General features: G+C 37.4%; 1 protein-coding gene across 1 annotated transcript in view; it reads left to right on the forward strand.

Moving 5' to 3' along the window:
• The first annotated feature begins 237 nt into the window (after positions 1-237).
• LOC149195480 (uncharacterized) overlaps positions 238-17967 on the forward strand; it is a 90948-nt gene continuing 73218 nt past the window's right edge. The window contains exons 1-2 of the mRNA XM_089407930.1: positions 238-715; positions 7927-8244. Of these exons, the coding sequence (XP_089264056.1) occupies positions 7996-8244 (249 nt within the window). The 5' untranslated portion in view covers positions 238-715; positions 7927-7995. The remainder of the gene's footprint in view (positions 716-7926; positions 8245-17967) is intronic.

Below are 17967 nucleotides of genomic sequence, written 5' to 3' on the forward strand. Positions count from 1 at the left end.
ATATTCTATGTGAAAAAATTCATATGTAAAACCCCAAAAAAATGTTAAAAACCATAAGGATGAGTAAGGGAAGTGCTAACAATCAAACCTGGTAAAAAACAGGAGGGAAAAAGTGCAAGCAATCAACCCTCGTCAAATATTACTCCGCAATGAAGGTACATTGTCACATAAACAAAGGAACTTAAAATTGATTTATTGATTTATTATATATTTACGCTGAGTCGGTTTCAGCAGGCTTTCACCTTTGCGATGTGCTCCACGATCCAAGATTGTTTAAAAGGGATTATAACCATGACCGGGCAGATTCTGATACCAGTAGACTGACTGTTACAGTCAGGATGGATATGCCACAGTAGAGAATATTGCGTTGGGATTAAAAGATAGTGCGCAAAATTTAGAAGAATAACAAAAGATTGCCTGACCAGACTCGAAGAATGCATCATAAAAGTGCCGAAGAGCAGTGCAAGCCCTAATATAGAAGCGCACAGTGAATTTGTTGAGAATTTTATGCCTAGTCTGCTCTGCTCATGAAAAGAATTCACCAAGAAGACACTAATTTGTTCCGCCCATGAAACGATCCACCATTGAAGACCGTCGTCCGACTGTAAACGGAGGGCAATGGGTTCAAATGCATAATTGTCCAAGCAGAGGCGACTTACAGAAGTATTATTTGTCTTCAAGCAATCTGCACAAGCATAAATTCCATCAAGAGGAGGTAAATCTTTAAAAGTTGATAATCATCTTTGTTTATTTGGAATTTCAAGGCGATTAGGAAGAGGAAACAATTTCTATTTTCAAAGAAACAGAGGATGTAGATATATACACAATTTTTATTTTATATAGAGTATTCCAGAAAGTTCATACAAAATAAATAACAGAGGTGTTTTTGTTAGCCTTAAAGTTGCTAGCCATAGAAGGGACGTCACATATTTGCATGAATTTAGAGAAGAGATGTCCTCACAGAAGACAGAGAAACCCTACCACGAGTAGAAGCATAACAAAAATGCGAAGAAGGGCAAATTATAGCACCCTACAGTGCTTGTTAGTAAATAGCACATTTTTTAGATGCTAGAAGGCAGACTTCAGAAGGATGCTTGTGTGTACGGAGTGGCAAGAGGAACCGAGACGTGAGAGAGACTTATGTTTCACGGACAGTTTTTATTGTTGAAATAAATGCGGGACGTTTCTCATTTCAGAGACTATGTATGATATTTTAATCAGTTTATATTAGACAGGAGATGGGCCATTTACCCCTCAAGAAAGCTAAAGAAAAACTGATACAACCCCAATGAAACAAAGTCAACAAATGACTGACAAAATCTGATTGTGAATTTTTGTTTTGATTGGTTAAATTTCCAAAACAGAAAGAAATTGGAGAAGGTTTAACTCCACCACATGGATTAGTGTGTAAGAATTCCAGGAATTTGAGAATTTTACTAGTTTGGGAGCTCGAGAATTTGAGGAGTTTATAAACTCAGAAATTTAGAGAATTTGGGAATTTCCACCTTTACAAGGGCGATGACATCATGGAGTACCTGCTTGATTTTGGGATTGTGAAAGAATGAAGTTATTTCAGAAGATTTTATTATCAATTTGGTATTGTAGCATTAAAATTGGGCCCTGTTGGTGTTGGAGTATGATAAATGTAATGATGACTGTAATATTTTCCTAGATAATGGTGACTTTATTAATATGTTAAGTATAATAAATATTAAAAATAAAGTGCTTAGATTATGTGATAATGTTGAAGAATGTAATTAGTGTTGGTTTTCATAATTGTATTTAAGCCATGATGTAATTTATTTATCAAAAGAAAGAAAAATAAATTTTATTATTAAAGTAATTGACTTATTAAAGCATGGGTTTCATACTTGGGTCATTTGTTTATAGGTCAAAGCCTCTATTGCAGGCTTCCATGTCATAATGTAAAGAACCCTTTTTGGTATTTATTTGTCAAAGAAGAAATTTATTTATTGTAAAATAGGTGAATTAGGTGTCCTCCACCAAGTCGGCCTAAACAGAGGGACATAAACTCCTATATAAAGGCGATGACTCAACCTCATTTGCCACTCTCACTCACCAAGTTTGATCTATCTTCTGGGGCCAAAAAAAGTGCGAATTTCAAGGAAGAAGAGAAAGAAGGCTAATGAAAAGGAGGAAGGTCTCTCTCAAGCACTGGAAGTCAATTTTTTTTTGTCTCTCTAACACTTGGAATTTGTTGAGCTGCTGGATGGGCCGAAATTGTAGTTCTGCTGTTGGGTCGAAGTTCTAGTGTTGGGGGTCGAAATTCTGTAGCTGGGAAGTCAAATTCCTGGATTGTTGCTGGGTTGAAGTTGCTGGATAAGAAGAGACTACTAAATCATCTCGGAGGGCTGGCTTGGTGGAGGAGGAAGGTCTGTTGGTCTCGGGTCTTTGTCCATCTCATTTTAAATTATTGAAGGAAGAGTTCTTGACTGAGTTTTGCCCTATATAGGGGTTTTATCCCTTGCTGAGTGCTTACATCTGGTGTCCCTGATCTTTGTGTTTTGGTTTTGGTAATTGCTTGATGAACTAAGATAAAAGGGAACATAAGAAAACTAATAAGAATTCAAAGATATCACAAGTATTATTAACTAGAGAAAATCTTTTTGCCTTTTCAATTTTCTAACATGGTATCAGAGCTAAGGTGAAGGAGAAGGAAAAACGCAGGTCGAAGCTTTCTTAAGGAAAAGGAGATCAAAGGAAGGTCATTAAGGAAAAATGATCATATAAAGAGACAAGCCTACTATTGACTGGAACTATGTCAAACTCAATGAAGGGAGAAAACAAACTAGAAGGTGCCTCCAACTACACGGCTTGGAAAAAGATGATAGACCTAATTTTGGACAAGAACAAAGTTTTGGATCTTGTTCAAAGAAAAATCAAGAAACTTACAGATGAATCAAGTGAAGCAAAAAAAGAAAAGTTTAGAGAAATCGAAATCTTGGCTATGAACCTTATAGTGGAGGCTATGAACCTTATAGTGGATGGAGTTAAAAACAACCTAATTCCATACATATCCAACATAAATTCCGCTCAAGAAATGTATAAGGCTCTTTCCGAATTGTTCACCATCAAGAACATTGGTCAAATAGAAAGCCTCAAGAATGAATTAAGGACTATTAAGATGAAAAAAGATGACACTGTATAATCCTACTTTATAAGGATATCTAGAATCAGAGATGAACTCCAAGCAATAGATGAAGTTGTTCCAGAAAAGGAGCTCGTAATTACTGCTCTTCTAGGACTACCAAAATCTTGGAGTGCCTTTGCATAAAGACTTAACAGTTGGAAGGATACTCCAACATTTGAACAAATGTGGAATGCATGCAATCAAGAAGAAGGTCAAGTATCGTTAATAGAAAATAAGGAGGATGAAGAAGAAAACACCTCTAATGCTTACTCCGCTCATCACAAAAAGAAAGGAACCTTCAAAAAGTTCAAAGGACCAAAGAAGAAAGTTGACCTATCCAAAATTGAATGTTACAATTGTCACAAGATGGGTCATTATAAAAGTCATTGTCCTGAAAGTCCAAAGAATAAGAAGAGAGATAGGGATCAAGCAAATGTTACCGATGAAGCTCCACCCAAGAAGAATAAGATTGAAGAATCGGAAGTCAAGGACTTATACTACTAAGTCCTCTCTCTCACATTTCTCTCTTAGTCTTCTATTTTTTGATTTGTTTTCCTTTATGATTTGATTTCTAGAATTTGTAGGTCTAACATGTCTTGTTAGAACATCTTTCTTTTGAATTTTGATAAGTTGTAGGTATCCCTCAAAGACTGGATTAAGAGGGAGCCTTCACCATTTTACCAAAAGATAAGTATCTTATTCCTTGTCTCCTCTTTTGTGTTTGGTTTCTCTCTCATATCAAAATATGTTTGTATTGTAAGCTAATAACCTTTTCTTTATATTTTCCCTGGTTAGGAAAGCTTATTGAATGCTCAAAGGCTATGAAGAAGACTTCAAAGGACAGACTTGAAGCATGGAAGAAGTTTTGCTGCAAAGAAATCCCTTCAAGGATTGATGTACTACAAGGTTTGTTAAGAAACAACTCAAGGTATGTCTTAGACTATAAGCTTTGTTATAAAGTTCTCTTCATGTAAAAGGTACAATCATTCTTCTTTTAAATTTTTGCTTTACATTACTAACATCGTTATGTCTAGGGTTTTGAATCGTAAAAGATTCTTGTTAGTGTGATTAATCATTAGATTGAATCTACCCTTATTTATCATTCTTGTGGAACACTAAAAAGGTTCACTATGTCAATATTTATGAAGCCCTATCTACTTAGGGTTGTTAATGAAATCTAGAAATCCTATTCTTTTGATATTTTGGGTTTTTGTAATGGCAAAATCCTAGTCTTTTAGGGTTTGTTATTAATGACTAAACCCTATATCTTTAGGGTTTGATAAATTAGGATTTATAAGCTAAAATTCTTGTGATAGTTGTAAGATCTTAGGAATGAAACCCTAGGTGTATATTCGCGTGTCTGTTCGAAACTCGAGCCTAGTCAAAATTGTTGTTAATGTATTGATGTTTGTGTCTTGGGTTTACCTAGTAGATATTATTGTGATATGCTAGTGCATGTTTATGAAATCCTAGTTATGTATATGTGAATATGCTTATTGATACTCATGTTTAGTTTGTGAATTCTAAGGTTTGTAACAAAACCCTAGTAGAAATTGATATTCTAGGACTTGATGATATTATTGATATGTTTTAGTTTTGATGATGAAAATCTAGGGTTTGGAACAAACCCTAGTAGAGTCTGTCATAGAATATATTATTGAAACCTTAGATGTATAGTACTGTGATTGGATTATTATTTGATTTGCTATCTAAGGTCTTGTGTCTCGAAATGGAATCTAGGGTTTGTGACAAAACCATAGTAAGAAGTTGAAGTCTAGTATGCAAATAGATGTGTCTCTTATCAATTATGAACCTAACTAGGTTTAGGTATTTGATGTCTAAAGTCTAAATGCTTTGATGCTTCCATTATAAGAATTTGACATAATTAACTTCATGCTTCTGTATATTTGTTTTTGGTTGTACTCACTGTTTAAGTTGTGCATGTACATAATCTTCAAGATGTTGAAGATGTTCGTAAGTGAAGATGACTTGATAATATTGGTAAGCATGATAAAGGAAGTTATGATGATCAAGACGACTTTGATGTCGTAAGAAGAATTGGAGCCATGAAAGGCTCTTCGATGTTATAGAAGAAGGAAGTGGTTGATCTCCCTAAGTTAAGAGGGAGCCTGGATAGAAGATAGGGTATGTCTCCCCAGTTGAGAGGGAGGACATATTCTGATAGTCATGATGAATACCTTGAAGAAAGAATGAAACCAAAGAATGAATGAAAGATCTATAGATAAATGTTCATGAAGTTGCAAACAAAAGACTTGAGGAAGATCTGAAGATGTATTTGGTGCTGCTAAAGAAACGAAAGAAGAAGAAAGCTTCCGACAAATTGTATATGGATAACTTGATGATGATAGTAGCATCATAATGATTAAGCACACCTAAGGTGTGTCTTTACTTATATTTGAAAGTTCATTGTTGATTGGAGTTTGTGTTTGTACATGTCGATCTCTCCACAAGAAGAATGAATACTTTGGAAGCATGCTTGGACAAATGGATATATTTGGTTAAGTTTATTAGGGAGAGATGAAGCATCTAATGGCACATGCTTCGGAGGATGTCTGACCAACCTTTGTGTTGACGTCTATATCCCAAAGAGGGAGGGTGGCATTGGTCTTGGAGCTCTAACCTTGGATATGCGCCTAGATCCCTGGGTTGATGGTTAGCATGTAAGCCTGATGGTACCTAGACTGGTTGAAAGCTTGAGTCCATCATAGTCCCACCTGGAGAGAATACCCTGGTCAGGTTTCTAGTCCGCAACACTGAGTGTGCTAAAACTCTTTGTAGTTCATTTTGGAGATCTTCCATGTACCTCTGTATAAATGTAATTATGAATACCTCCCTAGTTAAAGAGGGAGTGTTGAAGAATGTAAGTAGTATTGGTCTTCATAATTGTATTTAAGTCATATGATGTAATTTCTTTATCAAAAGAAAGAAAAAGAAATTTTATTAGTAAAGAAATTGACTTATTAAAGCATGGGTTTCATGCTTGGGTCGTTTGTTTATAAGTCAAAGCCTCCATTGTAGGCTTCTAGGGTTTATGTCAAGTGTCTTTGTCCATGTCGTAATGTAAAGAACCCCCCTTGGGATTTATTTGTTAAAGAAGAAATTTATTTTATTGTAAAATAGGTAAACTAGGCCTGCTCGACCAAGTTGGCCTAAACAAAGGGGTAAAAAATCCTATATAAAGGCAGCAACTTGACCTCATTTGTCACTCTCACTCACCAAGTTTGATAACTCTGCCAGGGCTAGAAAAGGTGCGAATTTCAAGGAAGAAGGCTAGCAAAAAGGAAGAAGGTCTCTCTCAAGCACCAGAAGTCGAAATTTTCTCTCTCTCTTTTTAACACATGTGAATATGCTGAGCGGCTAGAGGGGCTGAAACTGCAGTTTCGCTGTTGGGTCAAAGTTCTGTTGCTGGGGGTTGAAATTTTGTAGCTGGGAAGTCGAATTTCTGGATTGTTGTTAGGCTGAATCTGTTGGATAAGAAGAGACTACTAAATCATCTTGGAGCGCTGACTTGGTGGAGGAGGAAGGTCTGTTGGTCTAGGGTCTTGGTCCATCTCATTTTGAAGTACTAAAGGAAGAGTTCTTGACGGAGTTTTCCCCCATATAGGGGTTTTAGCCTTGGTTGAGTGCCTACATCTGATGTCCCTGATCTTTGTGTTTTGGTTTTGGTAATTGCTTGATGAACTAAGATAAAAAGGAACATAAGAAAAATAATAAGAACTCAAAGATTTCACAAGTAATTATCAACTAGAGAAAATCTTTCTGCCTTTCCGATTTTCTAACAAATGTAACTACACAATGAATGACATAAAAGAGGAGCACTCTCAAGTGATCTAAAGGAAGCACTCTTATTGTAACAATTGACTTTAATATAATAAATGCATATATTTTACTCTAGTCCGTTTTTACAATGTCTTTCATTGTTCTTATATCCTCCAAAATCCATATTATGTTTTCAAAACAATGTCTTTCATTGTTCTTATATCCTCCAAAATCCATCTTATGTTTTCAAAATCCAACACAACGTAGCTGAATTGAAAAAATAGGGTCCTTCCTCAAATACTCAGCCGTATCCTCTGTGTTGGAGAAAACTACAAAAATAAACTTTTGCAGAGAGTTCCAGTTCCCATTGATCAGAGTTCCATAAATCTGCATATAACTGCATTGTCTTGCATATATCGAATATATCTTCCAATGTTCACAGATACCACTTGGAGACGAGGGTTTTCCACTACCTACATTTCCCGATTTCCTTCCTATGACACCTAAACCTTGACCATTACCCAACAATGTTGAAGGATGCAGGATTTTGTGTTCTGCCACCACTGGAGGAAAGAGGGGCCAGTGCCAACCCTGCCCCCGTGAGCTGGAAGCTGTGACCTGCAACTTCCCACCCGAAACCCTAGCTGAATGCCACTCCTCCGAATCAACCTCCACTTAGTGCATATGTGTAACTCTGAATAAATGAAAATAAATTACAATAACTGCTAACTTAAAAAACAATTGTCTTAATATTAAAGAATGAAAGAGTAAACGACTTTGTATCTTTCTTATTTTGGACAAAAAATATTGAAGTGTACACCTTTGAGTTTTTTATCCCCTTCAATAATATATAACAAATAATAACAACAATAATGTCTCAATTAATCTAGTGTAAGCCTGTGATCTGTTTATGAATGCAACAACAAATTCACTCTTTTTAATTTATTTTGCACATAAAAATTTGTACATATATATAAACCCTGTGTTATCTGCAGGATCAGGGCAGTAGGAGAGCCAAAGCAACTCAATCCATTTTTTAAAATCTACCAGAGATCTGGGTTGCAATGGAGCCCCAGAAGGAGGATGACTTTGAACAGGAAAAGGAAGGCTGTGAACCTGAAAGAGAATTCGAATTGGAAGCTGCCATGTACAATAGTAGTAATTCATTGCTGTTAGGTTCAGATGGCTCTTTGCTTGGTCAACATGGAGGACCCCCCAGGTCTGGTGTCTTCAGGCATTCTAACCCTACAATGGGAGAGACACTCCTCCATTTCCTTCTTTGTGCCATTCGTGGTCCTGCTCAATCTGCCAAGGTATTTTTTTTGTTTTTATCGATATTTTGATTCTCTGCTTAATGACGTTTTCTAGCTTAAAGAAATAATTAATTCATGGTACATGGGAGTAGATTTCCAGAGAAGAACAGAAGGATAAAACTACCCAATTCTTCTGTTAGCAGATTTCTTTTTTGGATGTTTAGATTGCTGATTGTAATTGACATATAAACAATATAAAACCTAAACAATGTTTGTGATCAAAGTGGCTTCACATGGTACACTGAAAACATCAGAACAAATATTTACCATGCTGCATGAGCTTACAGAAGGGGAATGCCGGAATGGGTGTCCAGAATGCTGGGACACTCTCCCAAATTTCTAGGGAACAACAAAAAAGATAAATTGAACAATATATGAAATCCAAGAAACAAAGAAAACCACCTATAAGTTTGGAAAACGAACTCTTTTTTAACAACAAAAAATATTCCCATTGCTTAAAAAAACGATTTACATAAGCATGCCAATGGCAGTGGCTAGATAATCTCCATTGATTTTGCTGTTCTTTCAGAAAAAGTCAAAACTGACCTTTACCAAATTCTCCGAGCTTTCTTCTATTCCAAGCTCTTTTTGCATAGCAGACCCATAGCAGCGTAAGGCTATCTTAAACAAAGACAGAAACCTGAACACTTGTTCATTGAGATATATAGACACCGGCATGCATAAACATTGATTTACAGAACTGTTGAAAAGCACTAGCGTCTTCATTGCCTCAGCCACATCTGTGCAGAACTCTGCTTTTTCATAGTCTTAACTCCTAATATTAAACAGAGCTGTTAGAATCACAGGTTCACAGAACTGCATCTTATACTTATTTATTTTGGGCTCCCTGATAAATATAAATTTAAAAAATAACTTATACTGTACACACTAAATGCGATATTTTCCAGCTTATGCAGGTAGAGTTGTTATTCATGTTTTTGGGTTTTTTTTTCGAAGTCATGATATGCACTTATTCCTTAGATCTGAAACTAGACCTGAAACAGAAAAAACTCATGAAACAGCAAATCAAAACTGCTTCTTTTTTAAAACAAGTTATAGAATGAGAGATCAGGGAAATAGCCACAACATATCTGAATTTGAGAACAATCCTCCAAGTATTGAGCAGCAGATTTAGTTTTTCACCCACTGAAATTACCAGTGTTCCACAGGGACGCGTCCCCTAGGGTCGGGTGCACGCACCCCTCGCACCCGGGACGGGGAGTCTCTTGGGGGTGCGTTTCCCCACACACCCTTTTTGGGGAGTCTCGGGGAGATGCAAGGGGGTGCGTTTCCCTAGTGTGGGAGTCTAGACTCCCCAAAAAGGGTGCATTTGGGCGCCCCCCTTCAAAAAGGGTGCTTCTGGGCGTCCCCCTTTAAATTTCTCTAATAAGACCCAAATTAAAAATAAAAAAATAAAAAAATAAAAAATCAAAACAATTAAAAAAATTTAAAATTAAAACTAAATAGAACAAAAAAATATTAAATAACTAACAGTCTAAAACCTAGGTTCAAACTTTGAGTTATATAAATTTAGTGTTCAAACTTTGTAAATATACTAGTATGTTTTGCTTTCAATTTAGATTCTAGAATGATGAATTTAATTTTTAAATCAGTGTAGATTGTAGAATGATGAATGATATGGATCAATGTATTTGAATATTTCATTATTGATTTTTATTTATTTTTTATCGAATCTTATGGTATGTATGAATAATTCAATAATGAGACTTGAGTATGTCATATGAATGATGTATGTATCAAAATGAATGATGAGGATGGATCAATGATTCAATTGTCTATTTAATATTTTTATGCTTTCATTATTGAACAGTGAACAATGAATATGAACTTGAATTATATATATATATATATTAAATTATATACCTCGACGTCTCCCCGCACCCCCAAAATTTCCGTAAAATTTGAGGGTACTCCAACACGTCCCCCTTGTGCGTCTCCCCGCACCGGAGTCTTGGTGGAACATTGGAAATTACAAAGCAACAAACTGTTTTGCAGACCCAACACTCTTTTTTTTTGATGAGCATAAAAAGTGATTACAATGAAATGAATAACAAAAGGAGGATAGTGCCTAGCATTGTGGGGCAACCTCTTTGGATGAGTTAACCTTACATAAATGCCACTCGCTCTGTTCATACTTTTCTCCAGCAACCAAGTGTAGGAGAGACTTAAACAGACAAATCAACTCATAAAGGAGTTATAACTCACTTGTAACTCCTACTAACTTACAAATTTATTATTATAGGAGGGTCACCCAACTTACGGGATATGCATACCAAAAGTTTATTGACATGCATAAATCTATAAAACAAGCTTGAGTAGATCTAAGAATGTTTTTGTAGGAGGGGCACACAATGCAAGAAGAATTTCAAGGAGAAGTTGAAAGAATCTCTCTCGATATGGTGCCCTCAGTGACTCTTATGGTTTATCAATGCAAAAACAATAATCATGACTAATCACTATACTAGTTACCCTAAAAAAATAGTAACTCCTAAGATTAAGAAATCTTAGGAAAATAGGAGATGATGCCTGTTGACCTCTACTGGTCAACTACCCATGCAGTGCACCCCGTTTTTTTTGACAGAAAGGAAGCAGCACCTGATCAACATGTCCGTGCCATCCTGCCATCATCAGCAGCTTGATCATTTTTGTTGTAAACCCGGTCTGCATGTATAAGTTGTAAATAATCTAAGCAGATCAGAGTCATGTATGTAAAGTTGCCTAGGTGGACCTAACTTTCTAATGATGATCTGCGTCCCGGGAGGTTTTTCGTCTCACCGATCTACGATCGGCAGAGTTTTCCTTCAAACCTGACCCCAAAGCCGGGATGGATTTCGTCATCAGAACTTTAGGAAAATCCTAGTGTGTTAAATCTGCTAGATTATAGTTGTGTCGCAGAACTGGGTGTTTTGTGAGGGTCTGTATTAAATGGGTTTGTCCCTTAAGATGTATTTTTGTAAAAGTCATGATGTATTGTGTCCTGAGGGTCGAGAAATGTTTTAAATCCCCTCATGAGTCCTAAGTCCTAGGTCCTAGGTGATGTTTCCGAAAGGCTTAGTTCAGTGATCCATTTTAAAATGAATTAAAAAATTAAAAAATGAATAAAAATAATAAAATAATAAAAAATAATAAAAATTAAAAAATGAAGCAAAAACCCTAACTAATAAAATAATAATATTTTAAGTTAATAAATCGATGGATGAGATCAAGAGATGTCTTGATCCTCATCAACGGTCGAGATCATTTCTACATGGATCACTAGAACTAGCCGTTAGGATCATTTCCTTTATATAGGGTCTTACGGGGTCATTTCAAGGCATCTGATCTGTGAGTCTGTACTGAGAAAGCTCTCTTGTAATCTGATTTTCTGATTAATAAAAAGACTTTGGGGTTCAAAACTGGCTGGTGTTACTCTCTGGAATTGCTGTGAGATTTTCATTTTTCTGCATATTTCAGTTTTCAGCAGTTAATAATCGCTGGTTTTCAGAGTATTGTGAGTACAGGTATCTTGCTCACGTGCTAGGGTATGAAGGTTGTAGGGTTTTTGGAATAATGGCAGGTATCTCCATTATTCCCTGAAATCTAGCAGCATTTCTTGCCCTTTTTACTGATGTTTGCTTGAGGTGTGCAGGAGATCTTTAGGTAAAGGGTACAGGTGGGCGTTTGGGGAAGTTCTAGGCTGAACCAGCCGACTCCCACTGGCTTTTCTGTGCAGAGCCCAGCTGATTGTTCCCTGGGTTAATCATTCAAAGTTTCTTTTTCTGTTTTACATTGAGAGATTCTCCTTCTGTTCACAGTGAAGTTCAAAATTTCTGATATATTGAAAATATTTCTGCTCTTATTGTTAAATCTGGCTGTGTAGGGGCCAAAATCTGTACATTAATTAGCTGTTCTAGGGTTTCAAATTTCAAAAGTTTTGCTTTCTTCAGTCTTCATTAGGGTTTTGTATTTTTGTGTTTTCAGCTACAGGGTTTTTATCAAGAGCAATTTTTTGAGTCAGCTGTCGAAGAGCATTCCTGGAACCTGATCGTCAATATTACTTGCATTACATGAAATCAAAAACAGTGGAAAGCCCTCAGCTATCGAAGCCGTAGCATGCATCATTCCGAAACCGAAAGCATACGCTGTGGTTTTCCTGGGCAAATCGCTTCATCAGCTGAGGTTTATCGTTCCAGTTACTGCGTGAACAGATCCTTTGAAAACGACTGTGCAAGAAAAAACGTCGATGTATTTGGCATGAAATAGTATTGAAGAATCCAGTTGTGAATTTGGAGGCATCGGTTCAATCAGAAGCACGTGCTGGGGTTGTCTGAGCCGCGATCCGTGCATATTTAAAACCTGTTCCCTTTCTCAAATCCGCATCCAAGGAGATCCACGTCATATACATTGCAGAAATCGCATTTTTTTGGTGTGAAAAGGGCATTCGCGTGGGCATCAAACCCTACTCACGCCGGCAGCTAATTTCGATTTGATCTGCGGCTCAGTTTATCTGCCATTTCCAAACGTCGATAGTCTCCAGGTCACGTATTTCCTCCGGTGGCTGAGTATCAGCGTTTTCCAGGTAAGTCGATGTTGGCTCTAGTCATTCTGCGCAGTCACGGGTTTCTCTGTGGCGTCGGTTCTCATTTCCGATTTTACGGCTAGGGTTCATCTCGCATTTTGTTCTGATGCGTTTCACGTATTTAACGTAGGTTAATTCAGGCTAGGGTATTTACGTTTTTTTTGAAACTTAGTTTGTATTTTAATATTTGATTAACGTAGATTTTAGTTCAATGTTTTGTACAGTCACGTATTTTAACTTCAATTTATTTTTCTTTAGTTTAGTTTAGACTTTTGTATAGTATATAGATTTTAGATTTTTAGGATTTAACTTTAATTAGATTTAAATTTTTGTTTTATTTTTTGATTTTAGAATAAAAACAATAAAAAATGAAAAAATATTTTTAGTTTTATTTTTAATGGTTAGAATTTAGTTTTAGATTTTTTTATTTTTATTTTTAATTTCCATAACATTGAAAAAAAAAATTGAAAAAAGATTTAAAAAAAAAAAAAAATAAAAAAAAAAATAAAATAAATAAATAAATAAATTTGTGGAAAATCATTTTGCCAGTTTCAGTTGCTTTCGCGATATATCTTTCATGCTGAGATCTGAAATTTTCAAGTCGAAACACGAAATCCAATGTCTGGTTAATAATTCATGATGCTCAGGGTGGTTTAAGGCATTTATCTCTTCAAAGCTTTCAGTTGCCGGATATCGTTTTGGTCACATGATTTAGCTGATGATAGATGGTTGCTGTTCATGGTCCATGTTTCTTTATCATTTAAAAAGTAATCATTTAAACATTGACTCCACAAGGCACTGGTCTATTAAATCTCTAAATCCATCTAGTGCTTATCATATCGTGTATCGTGTCTCCCACCCAACTGTTTGGCAGTTGGTCTTCACTATCTCGCAGGGTCTACCCCCTTTAGCCGCGGGAGACGGGCTTAAACGGAGGGATCGGGGATCAGAGTGACAGCCCCCGGTCCGAGCGTTGTCGTGCCAATTTGCGCGACAACAATGCCAAATGAAATAAATGATATGGAGAAGATATTAAGAGCAACAAACTTACACTCCCTCTTCGTGAGAAATTGTTCTCCACCAAGCCAAATCTTTGTGAGGAATTTGTTCTCCACCGTACCAAATCTCTCTCTCAGTGACTTGACTTTCCCTTTGTCAGGGCCTTTTTTCAGATCATTGACCACCTGTGAATCTGAAGGAATATCCTTGAAGATCACTGGTTTTCTTTGTACATTGCCCCTTAGGAAATGCTATCTGAGCCCAGTATGCTTAGATCTGATATTGGAGTCTGAATTCTCAGAGAAGTCAATGCAATTCTAATTATTATAATAAATGACAATGGTCTCCAACATCACACCAATCAACTTAGCTACAAAATCGTAAACTCAGATTACCTTAACTCGCAGATGAAGCTGCAATATAGTATGCTTCCGCAAAGCTGAGCTAAGGTCATTTGTTCCCTATTTCCTGCTAAACAAAGTAATCATACATGTACCCATGCTAAAACAGTTTCTGAAAGTGTTATTCCTTGTTACTACATCTCTTACTTAATCTAGATTAACAAAACCATGAAGCAAACAATCATTATCCCCTTTGTAGCTAAGTTGCATGAAATGTGCAAATGTCTGGAAATTTTTGAAATGGGCACGGCTGGAAACGTGACACCCAAAAATGTAGATACTGGGCAAAACATCATATATATATATATATAATTTTTTTCTACAAATAAGTTAATAACATATTTTCTTGCAAGAAAGAGAGAACGAGACACATAAATGACATTTTAGAAGGAAAACCAAGTCTATAATAAATCAAATAGATGATTACATGATGCAAAATTCAAAATTAGCCTTTATAGATGAGGCTATACATCCGATTGATTTTTGTGCAGCATCGGGAGGTATTCTTGTGTGAAAATTTCAAGTCTGAAATCCTATTGCAGCGACTGGAAACTATTTTTCTAATTGTTAATTAATTTAACAATTTATCCGCCACGACAAAAAAAACTACGGAAAATAATAGCGCTAGAAACTGAGAAAATTCTAGCGCACACACATAAAAATGAACATAGTTAGTTTTGGATAAATGTCTTGGAAAAACCGAACTTGGGAAAACTAGTGTAACAATTGAGGGTTTTTATTATTATGTAGCAGTGAGAAATTCTAAGTTCAATGTGGATGCCGAAAACTGGCAATCCTACAGTGAAGATACTGGCAAAAATATATAGAGGGAAATATCCTTCACTTCGAGCAATCCCGACACTTGATTGCCACTGAAAAGCAAGCCGTCCAAATGTGTTTGCGGAAGCTTTGTATCAACCTGGAGTTGGTTGCCACATGTGCTGCCTGAATCGACTGCTAATCAAGCCGTCTTGCTTGCTGCTGATTGGGAAAACGCTTCTCCAACACTCTGGAACCTCTGCTTGGCCTTTGGAACTGAAAATATCTTCCTTCCTTAGCAAATCAAACTGCCCAATGAAGCCTCTGCGCAACTTCTCGCAGAAATTTCAGCCTCTCTGCAAATGCACTCACCAGATTTGGAAATCTTCCTCCAGCCTCACTGTCTCTGCCCCTCATTGTTTCTGCTGCCTCATTGAAGCTTGAACTCTTCCAACACTGTTGGCTGTCTAGAAAATCGAACTCTTCAAGGAAATCGAACTCTCTGTGGTTCTCACAAGTGTGTTCTCCATCTGCCCATTTAACTTCTTCTTATGATCTTTTGTTGGACCTCCAACTACCAAGATGAAAACTTTATCAAGGGTCCAAATTATTTCCCTGTCGATCTGTGTGAGTTTTTAGATGATTCACACCTTATGTTAATTAATTTTGATTAATTAGCCACTTTTCCTAAGTTAGGACTAAAGAAATATTTAAAAATAGACTAATAATCTAATTAAGACACTTTAGGAATTTCCAGAAATGATTTCTAGGTTATGGAGAGCTCCTGTGTTTTAGCCTCTCCACAAAGTTTCGAGATTAGAACACCTCCGATGCTATAGAAACTAACACTCCCTCTTAGCGAGGAAGGCGTTATGTCTAGTGCTGCACACTTTGCCACAAAACTCTGCCTTTGTACCACCCTTTGTCACGCTGCTGATGTTTGGTCACTGTGACTGCTTGCCATTGCCCACCAACTACTGCGCAACTCTGATGCTACATCTATGCTCACTGCTGTTGCTGACACTGATGTACTGCTGCCAACTCTGCATCGGCATTGCAACTCCCTCTCATCTGTTGCTGCTGCAACTACAACTATTGCAACTGAGAAGCATATGAAATATTCAATCAACTGTGTTCTGTATGATGCATCTATTTCCCGTATCCTGATTGCTACTAGCCACTGCACTGTCCACTGAAGATTTTGTGCTGCTATTGACTCTGCACTGCTGCCAACACTGCACTGCGTTCCTCAGTACCTGACTGCTACTAGTCTGCAACTATCACCCTGGAATCTAACTGCATCAACTGACACTGATCCATCCTGCTACTGAATACTGTGGGCCCCCGTAGCAAGGTAATGATCCATGAGGAGGACACCCCAATGGACGCTGCCCATGTCTGCAACTGTCTGGGGCTATAACTCCATATCGCCCCACCTCTCTCTTGGAGGTATCATTGCAAACATCGCGAAGTCTTCCTCCAGCCTGGAGGACAACTTGTCAATCTCTGCGGATGCGACTACCTAGTCCTGCTTCTCCTGCTTGTCCTTCTTTCTGAGAGGACACTACATACACTAGTGACCGAGCTCACCGCATCTGAAGCACTTGACCGTTGACAGGTCCTTCTTTTTCTTTTCCCATGCCCCTGATTGGGACCCTTGGATGCTAGGGTCACATTCTCCTCTTCACCCTTCGGCCCCTTGCTGCTGATGGTACTCTTAACTAGAGCCTGCCTCAACTCCTCCTGTTGTAGATCGGACCACATCCTGTCCCAATTAGGCAAGGTGTCTTTGCCCAAGATACTCTGGACAAATACCTACCAGTCATCTTAGACACTGTTCAGTGCTAATCATACAAGCTTTGTGGGTTGGGGTGCTTCCGCAACCACTGCTAGCTGATCTTAGACTTCCCAAAGTCTGATGAGGAAGCCATCTATGCTTTTGCCCTTCTGCATCTTATGCTCCTCATATTCTCTTGGAGAAACATCTTCCGCTGCTCGGAAGAACTCTAAAATAGCTCGGAGAGATCATCCAACATCTCCTTGGCCATCCCTTTCTCTGCCACATGTGAGACTAGATGATCTCAGACTCCATCCAAAATCGTTCTCTCGCCTTCGCCATTTCCTTCCTGTACTCCTTGAGTTGATTGACATTCTGGGGTACTGCTACCACATTCTCTGCGTAGGTCTTCAGGTTGTATTCACCCAGAAGGAAGGACATCCTAGCCTTCTAGATGACATAGTTGGAGGTGTTCCCTCCAACCTATCTTGGTCTCTAAGCCTTGTTGTGGTCATCTTTGAAATTGTCACAAACTCCCTCTTTCCCTTTTCTTAGTTGTTGGTTCTGCTATTCACACTCCCTTCTGGAATGAGGAAATCTGCTCTCAACTACTGCCAATTTGCAACTGAAAAATCAAACATCTAAAACTTGAAGTCCTCTGAGAGAAATTTTCCCTTTGTTTGTGCTATTTCTCTTCCACCGATGTTGATTTTGCTACTGCAAAACCCTCTGCATCAAACCAAGGAATCTGCTCAACGAAAACTGAGTTGCTGCTGCTCCCTCTGCTTGCTTGAGTCACTAATATGGGAAAATTGAATTTTCTGCCACCCTGCAACTGAAAATCGAACCCTCGCCCAACAATTCGAATTTCCTGGCCAGGCATTGCGTAGCACCAGAAAATTTCGATCTGCTGCTCCCCCTGAATAACAAAATTTTCTTCTCTAGCTTCTGAGCTTCTCGGCTGATCAATCACGTTCTGATACCATGTGAAAATTTCAAGTCTGAAATCCTATTGCAACAATTGGAAATTATTTTTCTAATTGTTAATTAATTTAACAATTTATCTGCTACGACAAATACCAAATAATTCACACTGCAACCTTCACAATTAAAATTGTGGAAAATAATAGTGCTAGAAACTAAGAAAATTCTAGCACACATAAAATTAACACAGTTATTTTTGGACAAATGTCCTCGGAAAAACCCAA

This window comes from Pinus tabuliformis, chromosome 2_2 (genome assembly GCF_031772625.1).
Source record: "Pinus tabuliformis cultivar Carrire ecotype Pingquan chromosome 2_2, CPIR1, whole genome shotgun sequence".
NCBI lineage: Eukaryota > Viridiplantae > Streptophyta > Pinopsida > Pinales > Pinaceae > Pinus > Pinus tabuliformis.